Source organism: Mustela nigripes, chromosome 13, assembly GCF_022355385.1.
Source record: "Mustela nigripes isolate SB6536 chromosome 13, MUSNIG.SB6536, whole genome shotgun sequence".
NCBI classification, from domain to species: Eukaryota; Metazoa; Chordata; class Mammalia; order Carnivora; family Mustelidae; genus Mustela; species Mustela nigripes.
The window spans coordinates 40,302,418-40,329,980 of NC_081569.1; the positions used below are offsets into that span (position 1 = coordinate 40,302,418).

General features: G+C 42.0%; 1 protein-coding gene across 2 annotated transcripts in view; it reads right to left on the reverse strand.

Annotated features, from left to right (window-relative positions):
- Positions 1–283: 283 nt before the first annotated feature.
- The window catches only part of ANXA2 (annexin A2), a 43,563-nt gene continuing 16,283 nt past the window's right edge, over positions 284–27,563 (reverse strand). For both annotated transcript variants that reach the window (XM_059372047.1, XM_059372048.1), the window contains exons 4-13: positions 15,809–15,903; positions 12,297–12,410; positions 9,191–9,281; positions 8,175–8,254; positions 6,748–6,807; positions 4,656–4,749; positions 3,987–4,082; positions 3,447–3,505; positions 2,007–2,129; positions 284–647 (exon numbers count right to left, since the gene is read on the reverse strand). In XM_059372047.1, the coding sequence (XP_059228030.1) occupies positions 588–647; positions 2,007–2,129; positions 3,447–3,505; positions 3,987–4,082; positions 4,656–4,749; positions 6,748–6,807; positions 8,175–8,254; positions 9,191–9,281; positions 12,297–12,410; positions 15,809–15,903 (872 nt within the window). In that variant the 3' untranslated portion in view covers positions 284–587. The remainder of the gene's footprint in view (positions 648–2,006; positions 2,130–3,446; positions 3,506–3,986; positions 4,083–4,655; positions 4,750–6,747; positions 6,808–8,174; positions 8,255–9,190; positions 9,282–12,296; positions 12,411–15,808; positions 15,904–27,563) is intronic.

Genomic DNA, 27,563 nt, shown 5'->3' on the forward strand with positions numbered 1-27,563 from the left:
GCCCTTACACATGTTTGATTTCTACTTTTTATTGTATTTATTTATTTTTTGAATTTCATTTATTTTATTTTTTATCTTTTTTTTTTTTACTTTTAATTTTTTATTTTTTTATAAATATATATTTTTATCCCCAGGGGTACAGGTCTGTGAATCACCAGGTTTACACACTTCACAGCACTCACCAAAGCACATACCCTCCCCAATGTCCATAAGGGGGTGAGATTATTTTATTTTTTAAGCTTGTTTGATTTTAACAATTAAGTTGAAAGCAAGGTCAACAAAGTACTTGTTTATAAAGTAAAAATTCAGTTTATTCATCTGTTTATGACACAGTACACAAGAGGCAAAGTGTTTCACATCATAGATTTCACTTCCAACTCCTTGGAATGTTCATTTCTTTGGCTAAAAGGAGAGACTAGACATGAGAGGCAGGCAATGCTTAGGCAACTGCAATAAGGATGGGGAGCGGGTGATACGCCATCCCTGCAGGGACGGGCGCAAGGGGACTATTAGTCATAAGCTACTTTCTAGAATTGTTAGCTGGAAACAAAGGAGCACCACTCCTGGATGCTTAACCGTCGTGGGCCTCAGTCATCCCCACCACACAGGTACAGCAGCGCTTTCTGGTAGTCGCCCTTCGTGTCTTGCTACAAATGGCCAAGGAGAAAAAAGAAAATCAGTAATCAAAGCAAGGACCCCCACTCTGCGACTAGCATAGAACAGGCTTGATGCACATAGAGCCTTCCCTAGGAATAGCAAGAGAATGCTCGGCGGGACCTGCCTAGCCACAAGACCTCAGCCATCATCAGCAGGCCCTCGGAGAGTCTGGCCCGGGGAGACCTTCTAGTGCCATGACCATAAGAGAGAAGGTGAGGTACTAGGGATTCACGCGGCAAGGAATCAGGCCCACACAAGCCGGCCTGCCCTTCCTGCAGTAAGGTCCTGCAAGCACCACCATTTTTCTCACCTCCCCTAACACTTTCAGAGAAAACAAGGGCCTCTCCCACCTCACGATGCTGTTTCTGGGATTCTTAAGGTCATGCGGGAATAAGCTAGTGAAGTGAAGAAATGTGTGCCCTAAAAAACCTGGGTATACCAAACCCACCTCAAAATTCATCCCTGGTAACCACTGACATGCCTTTGAAATTTTCAGGGTCTTTTGGAAAAGAGGGGCTGCAATGTCTGTCTGAAATACCCAGCTGGGGGGCCACTGTGAGCAGCCCCTCCTTGCATTCAAAGGCTTCGTCTCTCCAAACAGAGACTAAATTGATTAAAGAGATGGAAGTTCTGAGTAACTAAACATTGCCAGGCCTGTCACAGAGGACTTTGAAAAAATGGAAATAGTCGACTGTTTAACAATGGAAGGCTGAGGGGTGCCAACCCATGCCTCTGTTCCACCCTGACAAAAATCCACATAAAATTTCTGACACCCCAAAAACTTCACTACTAATAAGCGTTAACCAGAAGCTTTACCAATAACATAAACAGTTGATTACCACATATTTTGTCTGTTATATGTATTATATACTATATTCTTATGATAGAGTACGGAGGATAAAAGGAAATATTATTAAGATCAGAAGGGAAATACATTTATAGTACTACACTGTATTTATCAAAAGAAAATCGTTAAGTCAATCAGTGAAGTTCAAACCTGTGTTGAGCGAGGGTGAACTGCATAATAAAAATGTAAAATTTAATTGATCTCAGGCTCTTCAGAATGTCTAGCTCTTCAGCAAGTCTTACATGATTATTGCCATGAACACCAATTATCGCTATAGAATAGTAGATGTGGGAAGTATAAGATCTTTGATTGTCTCTGGAAGATTCTAGGACAAGTCACAAATGGCACTTTCAAAATAAACCCTTGGTATCTGATGACCAGCATCTCTTGCCAATGAATGAGAAAACCACCACCCTTGTCATCATTCTGACAGGCCCCCGGCCCACAGAGCCAGGGCCTTCTGGATGGCCTGGCAGGGCCAACGCATCACCGTAAGGCTTACCTGGATGTAGTAATACAGGGACTTGCCATACTTTCTCTTGAATTCAGACCTAATTTTCAACATGTCCACTTCACTGCGAGAGACCATGATTCTTATCAGAACTTTATCACGAGTCCCCTTGCCCTGAAAGTCAAGTTGATGTTCCAAGTTACAATTCACTGACAATGTTAATCCAATAAGTTTTCTTATATATGGAACTCATCTAAGTTCTTAATGCTGCCCTCTAAGAAGCTGCAAAGGTAATGATGAAACTATTTCTTTAAGAAAAATGATATTTGGGATGCCTGAGTGGCTACGTTGGTTGAGCATCTGACTCTTGATTTCAGCTGACCTCAAGATCGCAGGGGTCATAAAACTGAACCCTGAGTTGGGCTCCACACTGGGCATGGAGCATGCTCGAGATTCTCTGTCTCCCTCTGCCCCTCCCTCACTCCCTCTCTAAAAAAATAAAAAATGAAAGAAAGAAAGAAAGGGAGAAAGGGAGGGAGGGAGAAAGGAAGATGAGCATCTTGGAATTCCAAACACACTAGGATGAAATCAGCATAAAGCCCTACTATGTTCACCCAATAAACTTGTAGGAGCCCTAACTATAGCACGGCTCAGTTTAAGAAGTGTGCGGGTTTCCATATGTAACAAACAGTCCCTGGCTCACAGGGCAAAAAAAAAAAAAAAAAATACCGCTTTGTGCCATTTTGAACGGTATAAACAGTAAAGACAACTGAGTTTACTCTCAAGAGTCTCAGACCAGAGGCACCAAGGAACAGGTGCTAGCTGACAGAGAATCTGAGGGAGATGGGAGAAGGAGATGGGAGTGGACAAGGGGTGGTCCAGGAAGAAGGGCCAGGAAACCAGAAATCACAAGGGACATTTGAGGCATAGAATATGGGCCGGGATTGTGGGAAGATACAGTCCATTCAAGAGATAGCGGTAGGGCTGCCTTCAGAGTCAGACAGACCCAAGTTCCAATGTGGCTATGTAACATCAAGCTAGTTGAAGCTTTCTGAGCTCCAGTCTCCTGATCTATAAAGAAAATAACACAAGCCACAAGGGCTTTTTGGTAATGATTTCAGATGAAATAAGTAGCACAATGTCTAGGGCAGGTGACTGCTTGGTAATCCCTCCTTTCCTTGCCTGTCTTTACTCTGGGGTAATGGAAGGCAATCCCTGAGAAATTTAAGCAGGAATCAGACATGATTACCATCTGGTATTTTATTTTCTACCTGCACACAAACACATATTCAAGTAGTCGAGAGACAGAGAGAGAGAAGACGGACTTGTAGTCTTCTCACCCGTCAGACACAATCATGGCTGACCAGTACATTCCTACACCTGGACAGTGGGGACCCTCCACTATCCACTAGTCAAGAAGACTTAGTTTGGGGGCACAAGAGAAGAAAAGCCTAGCGTGTAAACATGGACCTCTCAGCTAACTCCCCTTACCTTCATGGAGTCGTACAGCCGGTCAGCAAAATACAGGGGCTTATTCTGAATGCACTGGACTGTGGAAAGAAGAAAAGGGGTCAGCTGCTCCTTTCTTCACCAGTGAGGGCGGAGGCCCAGACTTTGGGGTGCAAACAAGATGATCTAACATAAAAGGAATGGGCTGCAAAAGGGGAAAAACTAAGGGAAAACTGGGGTCCTCTGAAAGTCAGCTCCACCGCCATTTTAAACGTGGGGACCCTGAGGGCTGCAAAAACCAATGTGGAAATGTGAGTATCCCTGACAGAGCCCTTTTTCTTGTCATCTTTTTCTTCCTGGGCAATTCCTCACTCTACCAGCTTCAAGCCCTCCTTAGTTTTGTATCTTACATTTATACAGTGAAGATTATACAACAAACCAAATCAGGTAAAGCAACCACCTGTCCCAAAAGCACTTGAATGAACAGGATGGCCACTGGTCACTTCCACTGTGGCACAATTTCCTGAAAGCTCATGTCCACTAGCAATGGGCCGGGGTGGCAGGGGAGGCACACTTGCTTACCCAGGTTTAGGAAAGCATTTTCCAGGTCTCCTTTGACCTCCTTCTTGATGCTCTCCAACATGTCATAAGGGCTGTAGCTCTTGTACCTATCAAATACTGAGAAAAAGCAAAAAGTAATTATAATAAGAGCCACTAATCAAAGCTGTCAGTGATCACTCACATGCTTATGCACCATGGTAAAAATAAATAAGCAAATGAGGATGATCACAGCATCTTAGAGTGTTAGAGGTTGTCATGGTGGACCAGAGCTGACACGGCACTGGCTGGCTTGGGACAGCTGTACTGCATCGGTCCTGAATGGCACTGCCTGGGCCACATATTTTGACCATCTTTAACTCTGAGTGGAAACTATTCTGTTTGGAAGCAGTGAGAAACAGTACACAGAGCCCAGGAAAGTCCATTACTTCAACAAATATGGCAAGATAAAATGATCCTGGACAAGAAGGAGCAGCTAAAGCATCAAATATGGAAAATATTTAGGAGAAAGTAGGATCCAAAATGGAAGAGAAGGGAAAATGGATCTGGTGATGGAAAAATGGATAAGATTATGAGGCACAAAGTAGAGAGTGAACTTTGTTCTGGCAGACCCATGCCCCAACACAGATAACCAGCAAGCTGGGCTGAGGGGACCATCCATAGGCTTGAAGACTTCTTCAGTACAGAACCCACCTTTCTGGAGATGACACACACTCCGCTCAGTCATGATGCTGATCCACTTAGGTACATCAGTACCTTTCCTCTTCACTCCGGCATCGTAGAGATCCTACAAGCACAACCAACCAAGAAAGCTGACTACACATCCAGGGTAAGGTCATAAAAAATATCATGCAAAGAAACTCAAAAACTCAATGCCAAATGAGAAGGATGACTGTGCTGAAGATATAGGCAAATATGTTGTATTTAAGTCAAAAGTCTTAATTAAGAGCAGTCTTCCTTAGACGCAAACACAGCATGAGACTAGATTGTTTGTGAGGTGTATGCTGTACACATCTACTTCCTTGACTGACAAAGGAAGAACCAAGCACTTCTATTCCTATGCAGAAGAACAAGCACATCCAGCCCTCCTTCCTTTGGTACTTTTGATAGCAAATAAGCTAATGGTTGTCTGTCGAAGACAGCTACAGATCAGGTATCCACACCCACATTTCTTAGAGACTCAGGAAGTCTAATTTTTAGTTTCTGGAAAATTTAGGAGCTACAAGTGCTAAGAATGCTACGAATGGCAAGGAGGGAAGGAGAAAGACTTACACGAGGATAAGATATTCGTTCAGTGAACACCCATTATCTAGAAGTTGTGAAACCTAACTAATATTACTTTATTTAAAACATTTCTCTACCTCCTGTTAAAGGTGCTGTGAAACATAATGAATTTCATTTCAGTTTTTAAATATTTTATTTATTTATTGAGGGAGAGTGGGAAAGAGAGGAGCAGAAGGGAGGGAGAGAGAGAATGTCAAGCAGACTCTGTGCCAAGCATGGAGCTCAAATTGTGGCTCCATCCCATGACCTGAGACCATGACCTTAGCTGAAACCAAGAGTTGAACACTTAACCCACTGAGCCATCCAGGTACCTCAGAACATACTGAATTTTAAAACCAAAATAAATTTAAATTAATTTTGTTCTGAAACTCTTATAAAATGCCTTGAGATAGTTGACAACTGTTTGGGAAAGGTATATAGTTCATAGTGATCTGAATTAGCTTAACAAACAGTTCTTAGTGATTATGGCACTATAACCAGCAGAAGTGCTATTCAACCAGAAAAGTAGGGTCTCCCTTACTCTTCCCCTTTTCCCTCACCACAAAGGGCATATCGTGTCTTCTTCCACTCTGCCATGTTGTTTATTGGTGTTTATTTGTAGCAAATGCACAAGAGTGCACACAGTCTTATCACACCCTGCAGAATCTGGTACTTCCATACAAGTAAAGCCTAAATAAGCACATGAGTCAGGTATTGGTCCCGTAATTAACAACAGCATCAAGAGGGATTATCTTAAAATAACTACTATTCCCAGAAAGTGAAAATGAAGCCCACGAGTTCTTTGACATTTCTCCCTTCCAAAAATGGCACCTGCTTCCTTTTGAACTGACTATAGGCTACACCATAGTGACTCACTTCTAAGAGTATGACAGAAGTGACACTGTGAGGGACAACTGGGTGGCTCAGTCATTAAGGGTCTGCCTTTGACTAAGGTCATAACCCCAGGGTTCTGGGATTGAGTCCCACATCAGGCTCCCCGCTTAGCAGGGAGCCTGCTTCTCCCTCTCCCTCTGCCTGCTGCTCCCCCTCTTGCACGCTCTCTCTCTGTCAAATAAATAAAAAAAAAAAAAAGGTGACACTGTGATTCCTGAAATTAGATGATAACAAGCATTTGGCTTCCTCCTTGCTTTCTCTCTTGGCTCACTCACTTGGGAAAGCCAGCTGCCATGTTACAAGGACGCTCAAGCAAGCCCTTAGAAAAGCACAGGCAGAGAAATACAAGGCCTCCTTCCAACATTCACATGGCTGGGTGATCCTCTTGAAGCTGTCAGGCTCTCAGAACATGCAGCTCTGGTCAATATTTTGACCCTAGCCTCATAAGAAGTCCTGAGGTAGAACCACCCAGGTAAGCCACACCCCACAGAAACTGAGAGATGTATGTGTTTTTGTTTTAAGCCACTCAGTTTGGAGGTAAATTGTTACAGAGGATCGATAACTACTGTATAGACTATCTAGAGACCTGCTAGAAAACAGAAACTCAAACAAGAACCTTGACACTTACCCGGGCATCTTGGTCAATCAGTTCATAATCAATGACAGAGCCATCCTCTGCTCTTCTACCCTACAGAAGAAAACAAAAGAACATCAAATAGGTTTCTTTGTGTATTTTAATGTTGAAAATTTCATTCTTCTCTCCAACTCATGAAAACCATTATTTAACTTATGGTACACACACACACATTTAAAATTTTTCTTCACTTTCAAGTCTAGATAAGACCAAAGATTAGTAAATAACTGAGGTAGTGAAGTGGGGGTAGGGGGACACCCTCCTGGGACAAGCACTTTCTAGAATTCCCTCTACCTTCAAAAAAAGCACTAATGATGTTTAATTCCTTCCCTCAGAGAGCTTACCATCCAGATGGAAAAATAAGCATGAACAAAAGGTAAAAAACACAGTGATCCATGGCTTATGCAGACATAAAATGCAGAAGAAGGGAGAGATCTGTCATTACTGTCAGCAAAGTCTGTGGACAACGGTGTAGGGTTGAGGTGCACACTGAGGCCTGAGTCAATGAGGCTGGTAAAGGGGAGGAGGAGGAAGCCATTCCCCACAGCGGGAACAGTACAGAGAGAGGCTGAGCACGCCACAGGGCAGATAGAGCAGAAGGTAATAAGCAGGAAGGAATCCTTGAAGGAAGATGAAGTGAGGAAGGGACAAGGTCTAGGGAAGTTCTCAAGGCAGTAAAAGTTCCGATTTGGTGGCAGAAACGGGCTTTGATCAAGGGAGTGAATTACTGAAAGTGGACTCCAGGAAGATGGGTGGTTGGTGGGATGCAGGGTGAGGAACTGGCGGGGAAGGCTGTACGGAGTTGCTACAGTAACAGGTATGTGAGCAGGCAGGAGACAGCATTACCAATCAATCATTTGTCACTGAGGTTCTTGAAGAAAATATTTTTCTCTTCCTTCCTCTAGCACAGAGGTCTTGAACTGCACACTGGTCAGGACTCAGGACTCAGAAGGGAAATGCCTTTCATTCAGGTTTCTGTGTTAGCATTAGCAAACAAAGATCCCCTCTCCAGGCAAAGGACTACCTAGGCAAACCCTCTCAGAAGAAGTGAGAGCAGAGAGAATGAAAGAAAAACAAGAGGATCCCTTCCCACTGGGTCCTATGTGGCCACTGACAGAGGCAAAGTGACCTTCCCCAAGTCATGCGGTAAGGGTTGGCACATAATCCAGGCCAGGACTTCAGAGCTGCCTATTCCTCCTCTGGCCCTGAAGTCCACTTGACCGTGCGGTTTCCCAGGATAAGAAATCCTATTATACAAAAATGACAACTCTGCAGTGACAGTGCAAACCCCCTGTCAGAAATGCAGCTGGAGATTCTGATGCAGGCACAGAGGATTGAGCTAATTCGATGCCAGGTATAAAATGAGGTACAGGACCTTAATTGGGAGGAAACAAGGACAAAGGAATAAACCGGAAACAAACCTTTGCAAGGGCAACCATCAGCTTGCGGAAGTCACCAGATGTGTCAGAAACGATGTCCTTCTCCAGATCAGTCTTGTACACTTGGAAAACAACACATCTGGCTTTATGCTTCCTGCCTGTGCAGCCAGCCACCCCCCCCCCCGCCAACCGCCCCTGCTGCACTACGCCTCTGAGAAGCAGAAACAGCTGTGGCAGCATGGACATATCCACCCAAATGAGGGCAGATGGTCCATGATTTATTTTATGATTTTTAGCCTCATAAAATCAGAGCCAAATGTTATTATCAGTGACAGGAGATAGAGCTAGATCAAATCAGGCATCCTCAAGCTCACCTTTGATCAGTGACCTCTTTCATAGCTAGAATACTGTTTCCCAAACTTAACTGTGAAAACTCACTTTCAAAATGAAAAAATTTGGAAGGCTACACGTACACAGACACACACATACCCCAACTGTGCTTTGTTATCCACTGAATGAGAAAATGCACAATGGCAAAATTAGTAAGAACTAGAGAGTACTTTTGAATGAATCTGTATTTTTTTATTCAAAATAGCTTCTACATTGAAACCTAGTAACAGCTACACATGTAAGCTGCATCATTGATTCTACCCATAGCCTCCTCTAGTGCTTGGTGCACATACAGCCACATGCCTCTTGCAATAATTATCCACAATCCAGAGCTGGGAACCTCTTAAGCAGAGAGTGGGAAGCACCCAGTACATTAAATCCAAGTACATGCTTTCTATGCCTCCCATCAGACCCTTTACAAAAAAGTTCTTTTTGATTCTCTCTTTCCCCTCCTGCCTATCCTTTTATAGACGGTCTAGTGGAATGTAATTACCAACACAGGCCCCAAGAAGGTGGAGGGACTTGGACCATGGCAAACCCCTGGATGGTCCAGACAGCACTTCTGCATAGGTAATCCAGGCATCCTGCCCCCAACACTATCCAGGGAGCCTTGATGAGGTTACAGACATTGGGCTGAGAAGCTGCATCAAAGAACTAGGGCTACTCACTTTCCTTGTAGACTCTGTTAATTTCCTGAAGCTCTTGGTTGGTCCTTGAGCAGATGATCTCAATGAGGGAGTCCTCATCAGTCCCCAGTCCCTGTGAACCAGGCAAAAGACATCAGCATGGAAAATCCTCTTAGCCATTAGTGTACTTCTCTGATCTCAATCAGGAAACTGCAAACTTGGATTGGGTCAGTTAGCAAGCTCCTTTCCATATTCTTAGTGGGGGGATCACTCCTGTATTCCATAGCACAATGTAATGTTATTTTCTATTTCTTAAAAAAAGGCTTCACAAGAATAAAAGATGATATAAGTGATACATCTGAGCTCAATCAACTATGTCAATACAGTTGCCTTTTGGTAATGGGTTTACAGAATGAGTAACTTTTTCTTCCTCCTATTTTTTCTCTATTTTTCAAATTATTTTAATAGATGGGAAAATTTTCTTTACTAAACAATTCTGCTCAGTGATATAAAGTAAGGGAATATAGAGAGTTTGTTGTCATTTGCAGTCAGCATCACTGGAATGGAATAAGTCTTTTACCAGGGAAATGTACAGATAAGATAAAATTTTTAGCTTTACCTCTTTGAAATGTAAAATTGGGTTAATGTTAAAAATTTTATTCTTGTACTTCCATTTTTGCTTGATTACTATGCACTCTTCAGGCATTTTAGGGAAGCAAAAGGAAATAATGAACTGCCAAATAAACCTAGACACCAACACTTTATTAAGGAAGAAGAATTCGATGGGTGATGTATTCAAATTTAATATATACACTTTTGAACGTGCCAGAAAGCTTGAAAGGCCTCAATGAAACATGTATTTCAAAGCTGGCTTCATGATCAAAGTCAAGATTTAATAATCAGGCTTCTCTAATACTTGTCTTTCCGAATATGGAAATATTACTTTGAACTAAGTAGAATTACAACTGTTTAAAATGTAAATCAATTATAAGGTGTTAATACAATAAGAAACTTATCCACATGAAAAGTGTATCAGCTATTAATTAAACTTATTAGAGTTTATACACCCCTGAAAAGCGGTTTGTATAATATAAGCTAAACCTCAGGTTAATGGTTAATTTTAAATTTTATTCTTAATCTAATCTATGAGCCAATGCCTCTTCTTTCAGAATTTTAAATCATGATATGTAGAGGTTCTGGCACAGCCATACTTTCTTCCTACCTGAGCAAAAGGCCTACACAACATTCTATACACATGTTACAGAGTGACTAAGTGCCTTCAAATATGTTAGGGGCAGGTTTTCAATCTTAAGATGATAGAAATATAGTCTAAAAATGATACTGCATTGGAAGAAATGCTATATCCTGACACTGTTGAAATGTAAAACACGTGTGGCGATATAAGATGTTTTCTTTCACTGCTGATATACCAGTGCTGATATACCACTGTTAGGATTCTAACAGTATTTTTATCTCTGTATTCAGAGGTGACCTTGGCAATTTCCAAAACTTGGCCTGTGCTTCCCACAGATTGTCCTATCACAAGGGCAACTTCTACCATAACATATGGCCAGTAGTGCCACTGGTATTGCCAGAAGTCAAAACAGATTTTTTTTTTTTGAAAAGCATAGTTCAGTTAACGTCACTTCGAGCTTTATGGATTTCAGAAGGGTACTCAACTGTGACAGCTAATGGAAGAGCTGGCACAAGGTCAAAGATTCAGTAGTCAAAGCACCTTTCATTGGGCCCAGTTACAGAGATTACAGTGGTGAATGACAGCTCCAGCAGGTCCATTTCAAGTCACTAATACCGAGTAAAAGATACTAGTAAAATTGCACACATCACAACTAAATAGATTTTTGACGAAAGTAAGATAAACTGATCTGAAGTGATGATGGTCAGAAGAAACCTAGGAGAGGCTAACTCATCCATGTCTCCAGAAAACCCAAGATTTGGTTTTCAGGACTGTTCTTTTTATCAAGCAGGATCATTAAATGTTGGTGACATTTCGTCATTCATCATCTACCTTCACTGCAATATAACCTACTTGGGAAACTCAGAGCCAATCTGCTCAAATAAACTGAGCAGAGCTTGGGTTAGGCTGAAAAACTGAAGGAAGAAAGAGATTCCCCAACAAATCTTGCAGCAGCCCTAAGCTATCAAGTCCTGGGCGATGGAAATGCCTGGTATGCGAAGCTGCCTCGCTCTCGAGGTGCTCTCTGGGGAAAAAGATGACATAAACTGTGACATCAGCTCTGGTGACAGGCTTATAGCTCGGTCTCTTCATAATTCAGAAACAGGAGCATCACAGAAAATGCAACTGGACTCCGAATAAAAAATGAAAACTGCGGCTTTCCCCCCTACTCGGGACTTTACCAAGTTTTATCAGCAGAGGGCAGTATCAGATTACTCAAAGTGTTGCAGGCACATACTATAGAAAGGGTTATGTTTTCCTATAAAATGTATTTATGCTTATGCCTCTATCACATTTATATAATACTTGATGTTTTAGGTACACACAGAATTCAGGGATTTTCTAACCTGGAATTTCTACTGCCTAATGTAACCTAAAATTCCAAATAACTTTACAAAAACAAAAAATAAACAAAAGAGATAATCTGTGCTATAATACTTTGAACAAAACACAGGTACTAATTACAACCTGAAACCACCCTTTATATGTACTGTAATGTCCTGATTTGCCCAAATTTGAATTAAACAATGGGACTGACAGAAGAAGGTCAGAAGAAGAAATACCCAAGAGAACATGGGCAGAATTTGCAAGTTTCACTTGACAAAAGCTATGAGTTTTACTTTTGCCTTAATATCACAACAAATCTTTTTTTAAGGAGGAAGTGTAATCAAGGAAGTAGTTTTTCCAAATGGTATTCCAATTGCCCAGGTGCCAAGCAGTAGCAGCTGGATAACTGACTTCCCAGCATCATGAAATTTCTTTACAGTCTTAAAAAGAGTAATTGAAATATTTTTGGTACAAATCCTGAGACTTATAGCTTCAGTTCATTAGAAAAAAAAATGGTACCAAATGAGAATTCAACAAAACTGAAAATCACCTAATTATACCCAGAGAGCTGTAATTCACAAATATTAATGGCGGATTTGACAGAGATTGCATCTCACACATGTTTACCTTCATGGAGGCTTTCAGCTCAGAAGCGTCATACTGAGCAGGTGTTTTTAATAGGCCCAAAATCACTGTCTCCAGGTGGCCGGACAAGGCTGATTTCAGCGCTGATGCAAGTTCCTTCAGAAAAATAGGCAAGAACATGGAAAATGTGATTGGTAACCAATATTCCCTTTAAAACTGGTGAATAAAACAAAAGCAGGATGTGTTTGTAAAATGGATTATGATTCCTTGTCCACTCTGGGATCACAGACCCAACTGTCTCAAACGCATTCCCTTCCACAGACTCCAATGTCAAAAGCCACAAGATCGGCCTTTGCTCTGACAAAAATCCCTTAGCATCCAAGCTGACTGAGCCATCTTCTCCCAGTCAATACAAAGAAACCAGGGCAGTATGCAATTCCTCAGAAAGCTAGGAGTGTGAGGGTGCTTCATAGCACACTTGCAAGTGATAAGCACTCATGGAAGATAAGGCACTTTCCAAGGTCAAGGCCTCTACTAAGAAGGTGGTTAGAGTAAAAGATGTTGGTGCAACTGCACCTCCTAAAAGTCTCTGGAGGAACCAGAAGCCCCACCATGGGTGGAAGTTGGATCATGAAGCTTTCGTAAGCAAAATGCTTCATTCCAGACTGCGAGAACATCTCTCCGTCCACATCAAACATGTCTCCGTCCAGAGACAATGGGAGACTGAAGTCCCGCATTCACCTCCTTGGTTTCCCTGCTCTGTACTGTTTTTTAAGGTTTCCACTGTCTCAACATAGACTGTTATGTCAGAGGTCTGAGTTCAACCCCCATGTATGGAGACAAATACCCCAATGCAATGGGTCATTTTACAGCCACTTAAACTGGTGCTTAAACTTCCTACACATCATGAGCACTGAGTGATGCCTGAATTCTCCTATTGCAATTATTTTCCTTTCTTTTCACATTTTCCTTCCTATTCTCTCCCCTTCTTTTTCTCCTGCTTGCCTGCAGCACTCCAGGGCGTCTATAACGGTTAGCTCCTAAAAGTATCTGCAGGTGCCAGGAGGTGTTGTGCAGTCTGGGATAATCTTCTCAGATCATTCCTAGGCAGTGAGAACTAAGATGAACCTTGGAAATCACCTGGCCCATGTCTACCACCACCTACTCTCTTCTGATTCCTGGTGTCCTACTAACACACAGCACTTAGAAAGGGGCTTGAAAAGTAACACCTTCCAATTATAGCACCAATTTTCCAATTTGGAAATTTGAGGTTAGGTCATTCTAAACTTAGCCTACCCTTGACACCCCTCTACCCATTCATTCTCTGCTCAAACTTAAAATAGCATTTGGGTGCCTACTGATGTCTTCCACTTCTATTATAAACTCCTATTGGCATTGAACTTCCTGTCTCTTATGATGTCTAGGACCGGGCTTTGCATATAACAGAAATCCCAGAAATGTTTGATAAATAAAACATTATTTATTCCTTATCTGGAAAATTTGGCATCTGATAGAATGTGGAAAAAAACACAAGACCAGGGGTGCCTGGGTGGCTCAGTGGGTTAAAGCTTTGTCTTCGGCTCGGATCATGATCTCAGGGTCCTGGGATCGAGCCCCACATTGGGCTCTCTGCTCAGCGGGGAGCCTGCTTCCCCCACCCCCCACTTGTCTCTCTGCCTACTTGTGATCTCTGTCTGTCAGGTAAATAAATAAAACCTTAAAAAAAAAAAGCAAAAACATAAGACCAATCCTCTTCCTCCGTTCCTCTCCACCTGTTAGCTTTGCCTATGCTGTTCAAGGTTCACGACAGAGGCAGCCACAGTCCATACTCCAATGTACTCTCTACACAGAGCTTTCTCCTTGATTATGCAAACAACTCATTCAAAACACTAATGTTCTGCTTCCAAAATCTCCTTCAGAAATGATCTCAAGTAATTTATGTATCTTTCTATACATGATGACAATATTCCTTAGCCTAAGACTGAGAGACATCAAGAATCAGTAGGACAGGGGTGCCTGGGTGGCTCAGTTGATTAAGCCTCGGATTTTTGACTTTGCCTCAGGTCATGATCTCAGGGTCTTGAGATTGTGTCCTGCATCAGGCTCTGTGCTAGGTGTGGAGCATGCTTATGAGTCTCTCCTTCCCTCTCCTTCTGCCCCTCCTCCCCACTCTCTCCCTTTCTTTAAGAAGAAGAAGAAGAAAAAGAAAAATCAGTAGGACAGTAAGCAGTCCCCAACACAAACAAAGCCTGTGTGGTCAACGAACACTATCATGATTCTGGTAATATCTTCCATCCAACAGAGTATGTAAGAGCTTCGTTCTCCATCTAATTTGAAATTGAGATCCAGGCTTTTGTGTTTCTGTGTACACATGTGTGTACACACCTAAGTGTGTTTGAATACCCCACTCTGTAAGTGACAAATGAAGGAGCAACTATAAGCACACTATCCAAAGAAGTGAGCCTTTTGCTCCAACTGGAACTCAGCCCTACCAGGTCCCAGATCCTTTTAGAAACTGGAGAAATAAAACACTCCCCTCTATGCCTCACTACAAAAGATTATATAAGTCTAGTTGGAAAAAGAATTTTAATGCACGTAAGATGATAGAAGCTGGATTCTTCCCTATTTATGTCCTTTCCAACTGTTTGAGTAGGTAGGGGTGGGAGCCATAGCAGGGCTTGACCTGCAACTCTCAGAACCCTGGTGGTCATGTCAACCCCAAGAAAAGAAATGTCTTTTCCAGAATCTTTCCAGCTCACCTCCACTGTGGCTACGAGTGAAAGCTATTAAGTCAAACAGAAGCTGCAGGAAGCCACGCTTACTGCACTGTCCAAGAATAAATCAAAAGCTTTTAATAGCAAGAAGTTAAAAATAAAGCATCCCATCCTTTAAAAATAAAATTTCCTAACACTGCAACAAAATAAAGGACGAACAAATGCTGGGTTGTTCCTTAACCACTAGTGCACAAGCAAGGGAAAAAGCACACAAAGACTCTTTAAATAGTGGGAGCATGGCATGTTGAAGATAGCCTAGTAGACCAAATGAACTACTAACTAAGTCCATTTGCAGCAAACCTCTTAAGAATTCAAGTATTTTTTTTTAAGAGTCAGGAGAGCCTATCAGGATCAATGCTAACTAAAGGCCAGGGTCCTAAGATTAAATTAGAAACATCTTATCAAGAGCTAGCAGAAGTCATAAAGATGAAGTGAGTTGCTACATGTCAGAACTACATGCCTGGCACAGAGTAAGCATTCTAGAAACGATACCTGCTATTGTTGATGTTCCCAGTCCCTTCTAACTTTATGTTCCCAGCAGAGCTCCCTCCACACCCTCTGGCTGGAGGAGGGTATGGTCTTTATGGATGAGCTCCAAGCACTCCAGGGATCATGAGTATGAGTGATGACTCTTACAAGGATGTAAGAGGAAAACCTTGGATACCCAAGAGTTCTAGAATGCTCTTGCCGGGACAAGCCAGAATCCATAAAAAGAAAATGCAATGCCTAAGGAAATGAAATTCTATAAGGAATGCCCCCCACCCCTGAAATTGCTTATACCTTTTTGGTCCTTCTCTGGTAGGCGAAGGCAATATCCTGTCTCTGTTCATTGCTGCGGTTGGTCAAAATGTTGACAATGGTGACCTCATCCACACCTATGGAAACACAAGTTGAGAACCGTTATCAGCCATGTGCTCTAGTCCTTTGGGCTTACATTGAGGGTTTTAAGCAGTTTATCAAATTGAAATTTATGTACTGTTTTTCAAACCAAAACATCAGGACATCAAGTGTTGTCCTCCACGTCAGTACCGTCCACCAAATGTGTTTACCCAATTTTTATCCTAACAGCTGTAAACCTCAAATCTAAATGGACCTTTTGAATATCTGCATTTAAAAAAACTATTTATTCATAAACTGGGTTCTGGAATCAACCGTAGGAGGTGTGTTTGTGGGGCTTTGGCAGCCAGACAGAACAACAAAGATTTAGGAGGATTTTAAATGAAGGTTCCCAAATTGCCATTTAACCGGGGATTTAATAGACAGTAACTGCGAACTGAATTAATAGAGACAATTATTTATATTTATTGCAGGATTACAGCTATATAAGCAGCTAGGTATAATTTCTATAATTATAGAAACTGTCATGACAAATGAATCAGATTTAATATGGCAGTTGTATTTTAATAGCATAATTGATTAATACAATCATACTTATTGAAGACTAAATTGTTTTTTAAGGAAAATAAATGTTCCACTGCTTTTAATCTTCAATAGGCAACTTTAATAATCAATTTTATAACTTTATTAAAAAGAGTAAGTGTTTTAATCTAAATTAAATCTAAATTGGGAGTTTTGAAGTGCCACCAAAATATTTTAGTACCTATTTTAATTGGAACATGTGTATTTACAAAGATAAGCAATGCCTTCTGGTATCTGAAAGTTTCCAATTTTATATCAGAAATACTCCTAAAATGCCATTTAACTGAAGAAAGCCTGATTTTAAGAATTCAGAGAATGAAAGGTCTCCCTCACGTCCGATTATATACCTTTTTTAATAAAAGGAAGAGTCTTTGCCATAACTGGATAGGTAATTCTTGGGCAAGGGAGAGAGGAGCTAAATCCACAAGGTTACATGTGAATGGCAAACAGCCTGACCTAAAGGAAATCAGGAGTCCCCAAGCAACAGAAATATCAGAACTGTAATGCTTTGAGGCAGAGGCAATGAACAAACTGACAGAGAAGGTACCCTCAACCCTCAAACGTGTTAGATCAAAATGCGCCAAGTTAGATTTTCTGGGTATAAAAATAGGTAACATTTATTTTTGTATTTATATACTCATTTCAGAGTGAGTTCATACCAGTACATTAATCACTTAAGTGCAGCATCTATATAACTTTACCTCCAATTTTTAGAGAACCAATGTCAACAGAGAATTACAATTGCTATATATGAGATTCAGTTGCAAAGATGCTTATTTCAGCATTATATATAGTATCAAAAAATAGAGGGAAAACGCTCCCTAAGTCCAATAAGAGTCTGGTTAAATAAATGTTCTTCTGTCCCAATAATAGGATACTACAGTCATTCAGAATGATGGCATAAAATATTAACTGACATGGGAAAATGTTCATGATATGCTGTTAAGTAAAACAAAACAAGTGGCAAAGCAATATATACAGTTTAACTCAAGTTTTATAAAATACATGTGCATGAACAAGAAAATAGAGGCCTTTATAACAAAATTTTAATAGTGATCATGTGAGTGGTAGAATTATGGACTTATGGACACTGTAAAGTTTTCTTTCTTTTGATTATATATACTTTCAAAGTTCACCATAATGCCATAAAAAAGGTTCTTTACATACACTGTGAATGACATGTAGTCATTGATTAGAATCAACTAGTGACTTTTCCTTGAGAGAATCCCAGCATGGTTCTACATACTTCAATTAGAATAAAACACATTATGCATAATAATTGCAACATCTATATAATTCTCTTTGGTTTCTGCAATATCCTAACACAGATTGCTTTATTATTCTTTACAGCTACCCAGTAAGGATAGGCCTTCTTCCTAGTTTATAGATGGAGAAGCTGATGCTCAAGAAACTGAAACTATTACGTGTGTAAACATCTGGCATGTTTGGATCTCAGTTTCTACATCTGCACAAGTAAGGCACTTGAACAATGACCTCCAGTTCAGCTTCCATGAAACACTAACAGATACAATCCTGCAGGCCTACCCCTACATGTGTTCTCTCTCACTCTCTCTTAAATATTCTATGGCTCTAATTTCATGTTAGGAAAACCATAAACATGTTTTTGCTTCCTACTTAACTTTCTTCCTCAAGAGGCACCTGGGTGGCTCACTCAGTTAAGCCTCTGCCCTCAACTCAGGTCATGATCTCAGGGTCCTGGGATGGAGCGCCACATCTGGTTCCCTGCCAAGCCGGGAAACTGCTTCTCCCTCTCCCTCTGTCCCTTCCCCTTGCTCATATTCTCTCTCCCTCCCTTGAATAAATAAATAAAATCTTTAAAAAAAAAAAAAAAACCAACCTTCTTCCTCAAATCTGAAAATGCCAGAGAACAACAAAATCAATCATATCTTCCAACCTCAAATCTAGTATTTTCTGAAAGCAATTTTGGAACTGCTGACCTGAACACACACCAACACTGACCCACAAAAATAATTCTCCCTTGGAAACAAATGCAAAATTTATGTTTGTGTCAAAATGTGGTCAGACGCCCACCTGAATTAGAATCCCATGAGGCAGTTACTAACACACAGTCTCTTGGGCCACACCTAAGATCTACTGATTAAAGCCTCCTTAGAACTATGGACCAAGCAAACAGCATTTCAACCAGCTCTCTGGTCACTTTTTATTTGAGAATCACCAACAGAAACAGATAAACATGAGGAATGCAAAGATCTTTAGAAATCTGCTTACATAGAGATTTAAGTCACTTCTACCAACTGCTTCTGTGAGGGACAGGGTCACCTAAAATTTCAGGGCCAGAAAAGCTTACCTTTGTCCAAGTAAACCAGGTAAGAAAAAAACACCTGGCGAGTTCACTACACTGACTGCAGTGTAGTCCCACACTCTTAGAGTCAGTGAGACAGCTTTTTGCCTTTCTGTTCACAGCAGCTAAGCATCTAGCCAACAGAGTCAGAATTCAATCCAATTATTGGAAATCCCTGTAAAGAGCCCGAGTGGTTAACCTGGATCTCACGTAGGTGGCAGCAACTATGATAGTCTGAGGGAATCTAAACGTATTTTACTTAAATTATTTACCAAGCGAATAGCCTGCTGAGATGCAACATCCAACATGCTGGGACCCCTTCACATGAACAATCGGATCCATTACACAAATGCTAATACCAGCAACTACAAAGACACGGGAGCTATTTCTGCCAGTGGACACCCCCTCCGCCTTCTAAGAACCTTACCTACATAAGCTATTTCTCTCATACCACTGTCTGCAAGTTTCAAATGGAACTGGGCGGGGGGATCATGGACCCCTGGATCAACTGCCTAGTCAAACCACTTAAGGCATGTCCTGTGTCGGACCACCAGAATATACATTTCTGCCAGTGGGATTTAACCATCTTATCTTCAGAACACTGCTGCTTCCTCTCAACCTGCTATCATAATTGGTGAGGCAGTTTATTCCTGTGGAAAATAGCTCAGTGCAGGTTGAAGCCACAAGGGTCATCCGGTGTCTCACCACTTCTGCCCAGGATGGGGCCAGAAGGATGATTACTGAGCACTCAGCCACCTATGTCAGCACAGTCGTCGTCAACAAGGCATAGCAAGAGCCAGGACACCGGGAAAGCTTTATATTTAATGACTTTAACATAGGTACAGATGCCCAGAAGATGAGGCTCTGGATTCCCATGTTCAGATCTCATTCAGTGCATAAGGAAGCAGCTGCTGGGCAGAAGGGGCCCAGGGCCTAAAAGAAACTGGGCGGTCAGGGCAAGAGCATAAAGGAAAAAAGCAACAAACCTGAATAATGTTCCTTTTCCCATCCCACTCCTCTTGTATTTCATGTGGAAAGTCAAAGTAACCTAAGCAAAGGCTCACAATGGGAAACAGTGATGCAGATAGGGGTCCCTACAAAACGTGGGTGAAAGAAAACACAGTAAGTTCTGTGTTTCAGGTGGATTTTTTTTTAATATCTTCTCAAAACGACAGAAGTTAAAATTTTTAAGATTGGTAAGGAACGAAGACACAAATTTGGCTCCTGAAGGGAAACAGCACAGTAAATTTCATCAGTATTCGTTCCTTTCATGAAAATGAAAGGAAGTGTATCACCTAACTACAAAAATGTTTCCAACAACACTCTTTAGCTGGGGCCTCTGGAAGGTCAGTCACTGCTCTGAATGCCAGTCAACACGAGGCAGTCAGCACGCTGCTTAGATAGAAGACTTTTAAGTCACTTCTACCAATTGCTCCTGTGAGGTGCTGAGTCGATTACAATTTCAGGGAAAGTAATGCTTCCCTTTGTCCAAATAACCCAGGTAAGAAAAAACACCTGCAAGCTCACTGAACACTGACACCTCTGCCAAGTGATACCACAGGGAGGCGCTGCTGACAGCAGAGCTCAGCAGGAAACTCTGGAGTCTCAGGTCCCTTAAACCGTCCACTGTATTTCTCAAACGAAAAGAACATTTGCAGTCTAACATAATGCTAACTCCAAAATCACAAAATCAGCCTCCTGGAGTTTCCTCCCCTTCTCTACGGATGGAAACCCCAAGTCAGCTCCACATCTGGCATTCCAGGGAAAATGTGTCTTTATTGTCCATGGCAAGGAACCAAGAGGCCATTCTGAACAGGATGCTGACTCACATTTGCCAAGACACACTGACTGCACAAAGAAAATGGATTTCATTTTGTTTCATGAAGGCTCAGGAGGCCCTCAGGGCGTGGCTGACTGGTCAAAAAAAAAAATTCCTTATCTAGATGATGGGAAAAAACATGCCTCAGCTTAGATTATTGGGAATATGGGTATCAAACCTCAGAAGAAATCATCTCTGCAACACGAAGGTCAGTGGCAGGCCACAGAGAGGAGATCCACGGGTGTGGATTTTGCTTATTATAATAGCATCAGTCACTCACTGAACACCTACTATGTGCCAGGAATTTACTAAGTGCTTTTACACAATTCTACCATGTAATTTTTACCACATCCATAAGAGACAGGAGTTACTGTCATCCTCATTTTTACCCACGAGGAAATAAATGCTCATAGAAGGCCCAAGGTCACACAAGCAAGTCACCTGCAGAGCTGGGACTCAAACCAGGATTCAAGACCAGGGCTCCCTGCATTGGGCTATCCTGTCTCCTATTATAAAAAAGTACCCCAAATTTAAAAATAAGGCAAGAGGAAGACAGAGTAGCTATAAAGGGGCCTCCCAGCGTGGCTAACAGGGCAATCCAAGACTGTGTCTCTAGGGTATGCTCTCACTCAACTTACTACTGTGGGCCACAAGCTCTGCAGGGTTACAAGTTAACTTGGAGATTATGGTCTCAAGGTTATAACTTCAGTGCCCTGCAGGATACCAATGGTCTCACCAGCAATCTTAACTCAACACTCTTCCCTCAGTGCCTATTAACAACCAGGCTTTCAAATGTCCCTCGAACCAGTCTTATCTCCTTTGAGTTAAATAAATGTTTGATGTGTTCATCCCATATCTCTATGAGTCATGCTAGTACCTTTCCGAAATTATACTTTCATACTTCTTCATACCACACTCTTCCAAATAGTTCCCAAACAGGATCTGGGACAGTAACATGTCCATATGTTTATAGAACTGGACTTACTATTTAGTATATCTAAACATACACATATTTAATCATCTGTAGATAAGGATTTGTTACCCACTAATAGTGCATGGCCACTGAAGAGATAGCCCAACTGAGGTTTTTCTCAATAGAAAGAGCTAGAAACGCTCTTCCACGGATAGCCATTAACAACATGGTGAGAAAGGGCAGCTCCTCCCAACAAAATTAATATGCCAACAAGCCATCTGTCTATTGGAAGTGACCTCAGGGACAGAGAGGTACACACACAGTTGCCCAAAATATCCTTCCCACCATCAGTCACAGTGCTGCCTGGCCTGGAATTCCTGCTCTCGAAGTCACTCCTGGGGATCACTCAGCAGCCGTGAGTTCTCTGTATCCAGAGGGTCCCACCAGAAGCTGGACATTCACATGGGGGACAGGTGAAAAGGGGAGGCATCTAGATCAGCGGCTTCAGAAAGGCTTCGGAAATGATGTGGGGCTCAGAACTATACTATCTGGGCACATTAGTTACCTCCCTGTGCCTTGGTTTCTCACTCTGTAAAAGAGATTATGAGAACATTTAGGCAAATGCAGAAAGGATGGACCCAGTTAAGGACTCAGACCATGTCTACTACCTTCTCCACAGTTAGCTCCTCTGTTGCAGGCCTGCCTCTTGGTTGTATTCTGTTTGGGGTCAATGAAAGTGGAGGGCAACGGGGGCTTGGGGAACACTTCTGCCATTAGCACACATTAGATTACCAGCCTGGTTTCAAGGCTGTGGCAGCTGCCTGAGAGATGAGTGAGAAAACAAGGGCTACATGGGGTAGGAGGGGGCTGGGGAGACCAGCACCTCTCCCAGGACTGGCACAGTGTAGCTGTGGTCCTGACTCATGCCAAGTGTGGTTTAGCTAAGTGCCTGAGAAGAACATTTGGTCCCCAAATCAAATTTCTTCTCTTTCCATTCTGCTCTGATCTCACCTCTGCTGAGACCCTTAGGAAGGATTTCAGTGCCCTCTATCTGGCCACCTGACTGTATGCTTCAATAATCTAGAACCCTGTCTGCCTTCCATGCATAATTATAGTTCTGAAATATTCCACAGGACCAGCAGGAAAACACAAAGTAGGCCAGCATCCAAAATTCAAACCAAATCAAATTGTAAATGAAGGCTGATATGCAAAATGCAAGCACCATTTTGTGCCTGGCTACTCTGTTAGCCTCATGAGACAGAAAATTTTAAAATCTGAACAGATGCAAGAGAAACCAGTATCCCCACCCTTAACTCAATTGATAGTGAAGAAGTTAATATTTACTGCCTTAGCACTGCAGACACCAGAAAAGAATCTGGTTACTATACCCAGTGTCCTTGGGTGGCAGCAACTGTCCAATTTCCTCAGGGGAAAGAGGTACCAGTTTTTACAAAAAAATAAAAAATAAAAAAGGAGCCGAGAGGCAGGCAATAAAAGCCAATGCCTACCATTAGAAAGGCACCAGGGACTCCTTCACCCATGTTTTATGGACTTTTTGGCTCAGGTTTGGCATCTATACACCAGTGCAGACAAAGATTGTTTTGAGGAAAATCTGAAAATCTCTGCTCAGAGCAAAGGTGGCCGTGACTCAGCACTGGTCCTTCTTTGTTCCCAGCACTGCTGTAAGACGAGAACTCAGTCCAAAGTAAACTTAATCACAAAGGGAAAGGCCTCGGTGAAGAGAAGGTTCCCTTCCTCCTTTCCAGTACAGGAGAATGGGAAGGCCTGGGCTGTGTGAGCCACAGGGACCTTTCTCACAAGAACACTGTCCCTCAGACTTAAGGGTTCTGTAGGCTTTCCCCCCTACCCCCTTAGGAGCGAAGCCACCTTTCTGAGCCAATCTGCCTCCTGGCATCTTCAAGAGACTCTATTCCTAATTGCTGTCTCAGCTGAACGAATATTCCTCCAGGTGTGCAGGTGAAACCAAAAATACACATCCTGGCCTGCTTTCCACTGGCATGGGATGTTCGTATTTTTGGCCATGCTAGAAAACATGGTTCCATTTTAAAAGTGTAAGAAAAAAATAAGTGCAAAAACTTGCTGCAGTTATGCTTCTCTCTTGTGCTTGCTTGCAAGGGGGTAAAAAAAAAAAACCACTCGCTTTTGCATCCCTTCCGGAGAACACAAATACTGCTAAAATCAAAACTGGCAATAATAATAGGGCAACTCATTTCCCACCCCTTTAGAGAGAAAGAGAGAGAGACCAAAGCTGTACCAGTCTATTGGCACTTACACTAACTCTGGGGTTGTGCTGCTTCTAATTACAATCTATTTTATGTAGTCTGGATTCATCCTTTTCTAATTTAGCTGACTTTCCTTTCTAGTTATTTGGACCCATATGGTAAACCATTCACAGCTGTGTTGTACACTCCACAGTATATATTTAACCCAAGGCCAATCTAGACCAAGAGACTCCTACAGATTTTAGTCTCAGAAACCTCTTGTTAATTAAGCAATATTACTACTTTTGCATGGCTTTATTCAGTTTAAAACTAGACATAAATTAAGGTAAATAATTGCATAGTCTACCTCGAGCCAGAGTATACACAAAACAGCCATGCATTCGATTTAGGTAACATACTCAAGAAATTCAGAGATCCCTTCAAACTAAAAACAAAGCAGACTTATGAGCATAAGCTAAATTCATTTTGTGAAAACAGATCAAAGCCCACTAGGGGACTGTTACCCTTTCTGGCTACTGTCCAGATTCTGGAATGTCCTCTGCGGCCTCATCTCACCAGCCACGTGTCCCCCTTCTCTGCACTCACAGTGTGTGGTATGGGATCTGTGTACATTTGACTACTATTTAAATATAGCTTAAATACTTACTTTTTCACACAGTCTCTGGGGCTGTGTAAATAAGATTAAGTAAGTTTAATGAAATAAAATCCTTGCCCTCAAGGAACTCACATTCTGGTGGGAGAAACAATTCCATACATAAGTAACAACACAATATGACAAGAGCTGTAAATTCCTCACATGAAGTATCTGAGACACAGACCAAGGAATAATTGATTCTGCCTCTTCCTCAGAGAAAGCATGGAGAAGAGGCTAAGTATGGGCCCACTCCAAGAGGTCAGAGGGAAGCACCTGGGTGTGAGAAGTGGGCTAACACTACCACGAGATGGGGGCTGCACACTCCTGTTAGAGTAAAGTTTCCAAATAGCCTGGAGATGAAGCTAGAGAAAGACTCTGCAGTGGATGAAGCAAGGAGACCCTCGATGAGGACAGAAGCCATGCAGCCCAGGTGAGAGAGTATAAGGCTGACAGGAAGGAGTAATAGTAACTGCTTCCCATCCTTATTACCAGTCCAGATCTCACTCAGCTTGGCCCCTCTTTCTAATCCCCCCACACCAGGCCTGTTCCAGTTTATCATCCTTTGTTTCATAGTAAGGGAAGGACCCTCCAGACTTGCTCTCAGCTCTCCTTCCTGAGAGCACTCAGACCAAAGGGAAGTCCATGGTCGGTCAGATAGAGCAGATAATGCCCAGAGAACTCTGTACTTGGCACATGCTTGCACGTGTACTGGGCTACTCTACCTAGGAGATGGAGGCCCAGAGAGTCATCATTTCATGGACTTTGGCCTTTGTTTATAGGTATTCGAGGTTTACCCTTTGTTTTCTTTGATGTCAAGGAAACAGCAATTACGAAGCATTGTGTTCTTCCTGTAAAGGGCTTGAGGCGGGTGTGGGGTGAAAGTGTGGCACAAGCCTCTTAATTACACTGAAGGTAGAAGGCATTTTAAACGGGAGGGTAAAATATTAATTAGCTCATTTTTAAAAGTGGAATGAGTTATCTACAAATATCAAGAGGAAGAGGAAAGGGACAAAGGAATGTTAACTTTCCCAATGAATGACTTTATTTCTATTTGTAATTAAATTTATTGCCTTCCATTTGTGAAGTTGATACATGTCCTCAAAGAAAATTTGGAAAACAGAATATACTGAAAGCACAAGAAAGGAAAAGAATCAGCTCTACAACTAACAACTTTAAGGTGAATGCATGATAAAACAAGCATTCCTAAACTGTGACGGTTGCATAACTCGGTAAACACACTAAAAAATTGAATCGTGCATTTTACCTAGGCAAATTGTATGTATGTGAACTATATTTCAGTAAAAATTGTTCATAACTTTGTTTTTCACATTTCACAGTCTACAGATACTCTGTATAATACAGAGGGAGTTACCAGAACCTATTAAGTCTTTCCCCAACTAGCCTGGTTTTTTGTTACCATAACCAATGCAGATATTAACATCTTTGGTACACTGAGCTCTCTATGAATGTAATTTTCTTTCTCCTCAATAATTTCCTAGAAGGATATAAGGTTCCCAGACACACTGACAATCCAAAGATTATTTAATTAATAAGACTAACAGAATTAATTTAAGAAAACTCAGTTACTTTCTACAATTACTAGGCACCAAAAATAAGTAAGTGGTCCTCAGTGGAAGTCACTAGGCATTAAGTATGAAGAGAAGACAGGGGGCCTATGGGGCACCTGGGTGGCTCAGTGGGTTAAAGCCTCTGCCTTCGGCTCAGGTCATGATCTCAGGGTCCTGGGATCGAGCCCTGCATCGGGCTTTCTGCGCAGCAGGGAGCCTGCTTCCTCCTCTCTGCCTGCCTGTCTGCCTACTTGTGATCTCTATCTGTCAAATAAATAAATAAAAATTAAAAAAAAAAAAAAAAGAAGAAGAAGACAGGGGGCCTAAAGTTGGGCCACAAATACGTCATGTATCTGAGATCAACAGAATCACAACTGCAAAATGTTTTTCATGTCTGAAAATAACTTACAGCAAAGGGAGAAAGTCCGGTCTTCAGGTGGGTGGCACAACATGTAGGTATTTAAGAAACAGGCCTAGGGATGGACAGAGTTGACCAAATCCCAATTTAAACCAAGGCCAACAGACCTAAACTCTGTCACCCATAAACTGTGCAGAGGATATAACACTACATCAGGATGAATTTGAAGTTCACCTAAGAAGAGCATTCCTAAAGTGCCTGGCGCAATGCTTTGCTATAATAAGCACTCAATCAATAGTGGCAATCAGGATCATGGTGATGTCAGCTGCTTTTGACCACACTGGAATGCAGGAATCCAAATCTCACCCCCCCAGACATCTCTGTTTAGAAACTACAGTATTTTCTAACCAACTCAGAAAGAGCCTGAAGGCATTTTTATTACCCTGGGAGTTTCAGCTATGACCAGAGCTCACTTGCGCAATCTTTACATTCCAGGTTGCTTAAAAGCTTTCTCATGCGAGGACAAAAGCAGTCTTTGTCTCAAGCGTGTACAAGGCACCATCTCTATCAGATGAGTTAACTGTGAGGGGAGTTAAGTTTGTTTCTGCAGGGGCTCTTGGGAAACCCCAGGAATGTAGGCACACCCAGATAGTGAGACAGGGTGAGTTTTCGGCAAGTGGATCATGGCATGTGCACGCAGGCGCCTGTGTGTGTACACGCATGTGTGTGTGAGTGTGTGTGTGTTGAGATAACACATTTCGAGCACTGTCTAATGGCAGGCACCACTTCATACCACCCAACTGTGTGAGGTGGAACTCTGATGAGCCCCAATTTGTATGTGGAAACTGAAGCTTAAGGAAGTTAAGTGTTTTTCCAGAGTCAGATAGTTAGTAAATGAGTGGCAGAGCCAAGATGTGAAGAACCATGACTGCACAATCTCTCACCCACTACACCCCAGCTCTGCCAAAGAGAATGGTGAGATGAGCCTGTACCTTTCAGTCTCATTTTCTGATTACTGACTTGCTGACTTCCCAACCTGGCCTTTGACAAGTATGGTCATTTGAAAGCATCAAAAAGAGAAGACTTATGAAAGGTTTAATTTGGATGCTTCCTTATTCTCCCTCCAGTTGTCCAGGGAGTCATTCTGGGAGATACACCATGTCCCCAGGGATCTAACTGTAAGGCTGCTTTAGGATAATGTAGATCCTTGTGTCCAGTCAGAGCCACAGGACATAAACGATTTTTCTCCTTTCTGTCC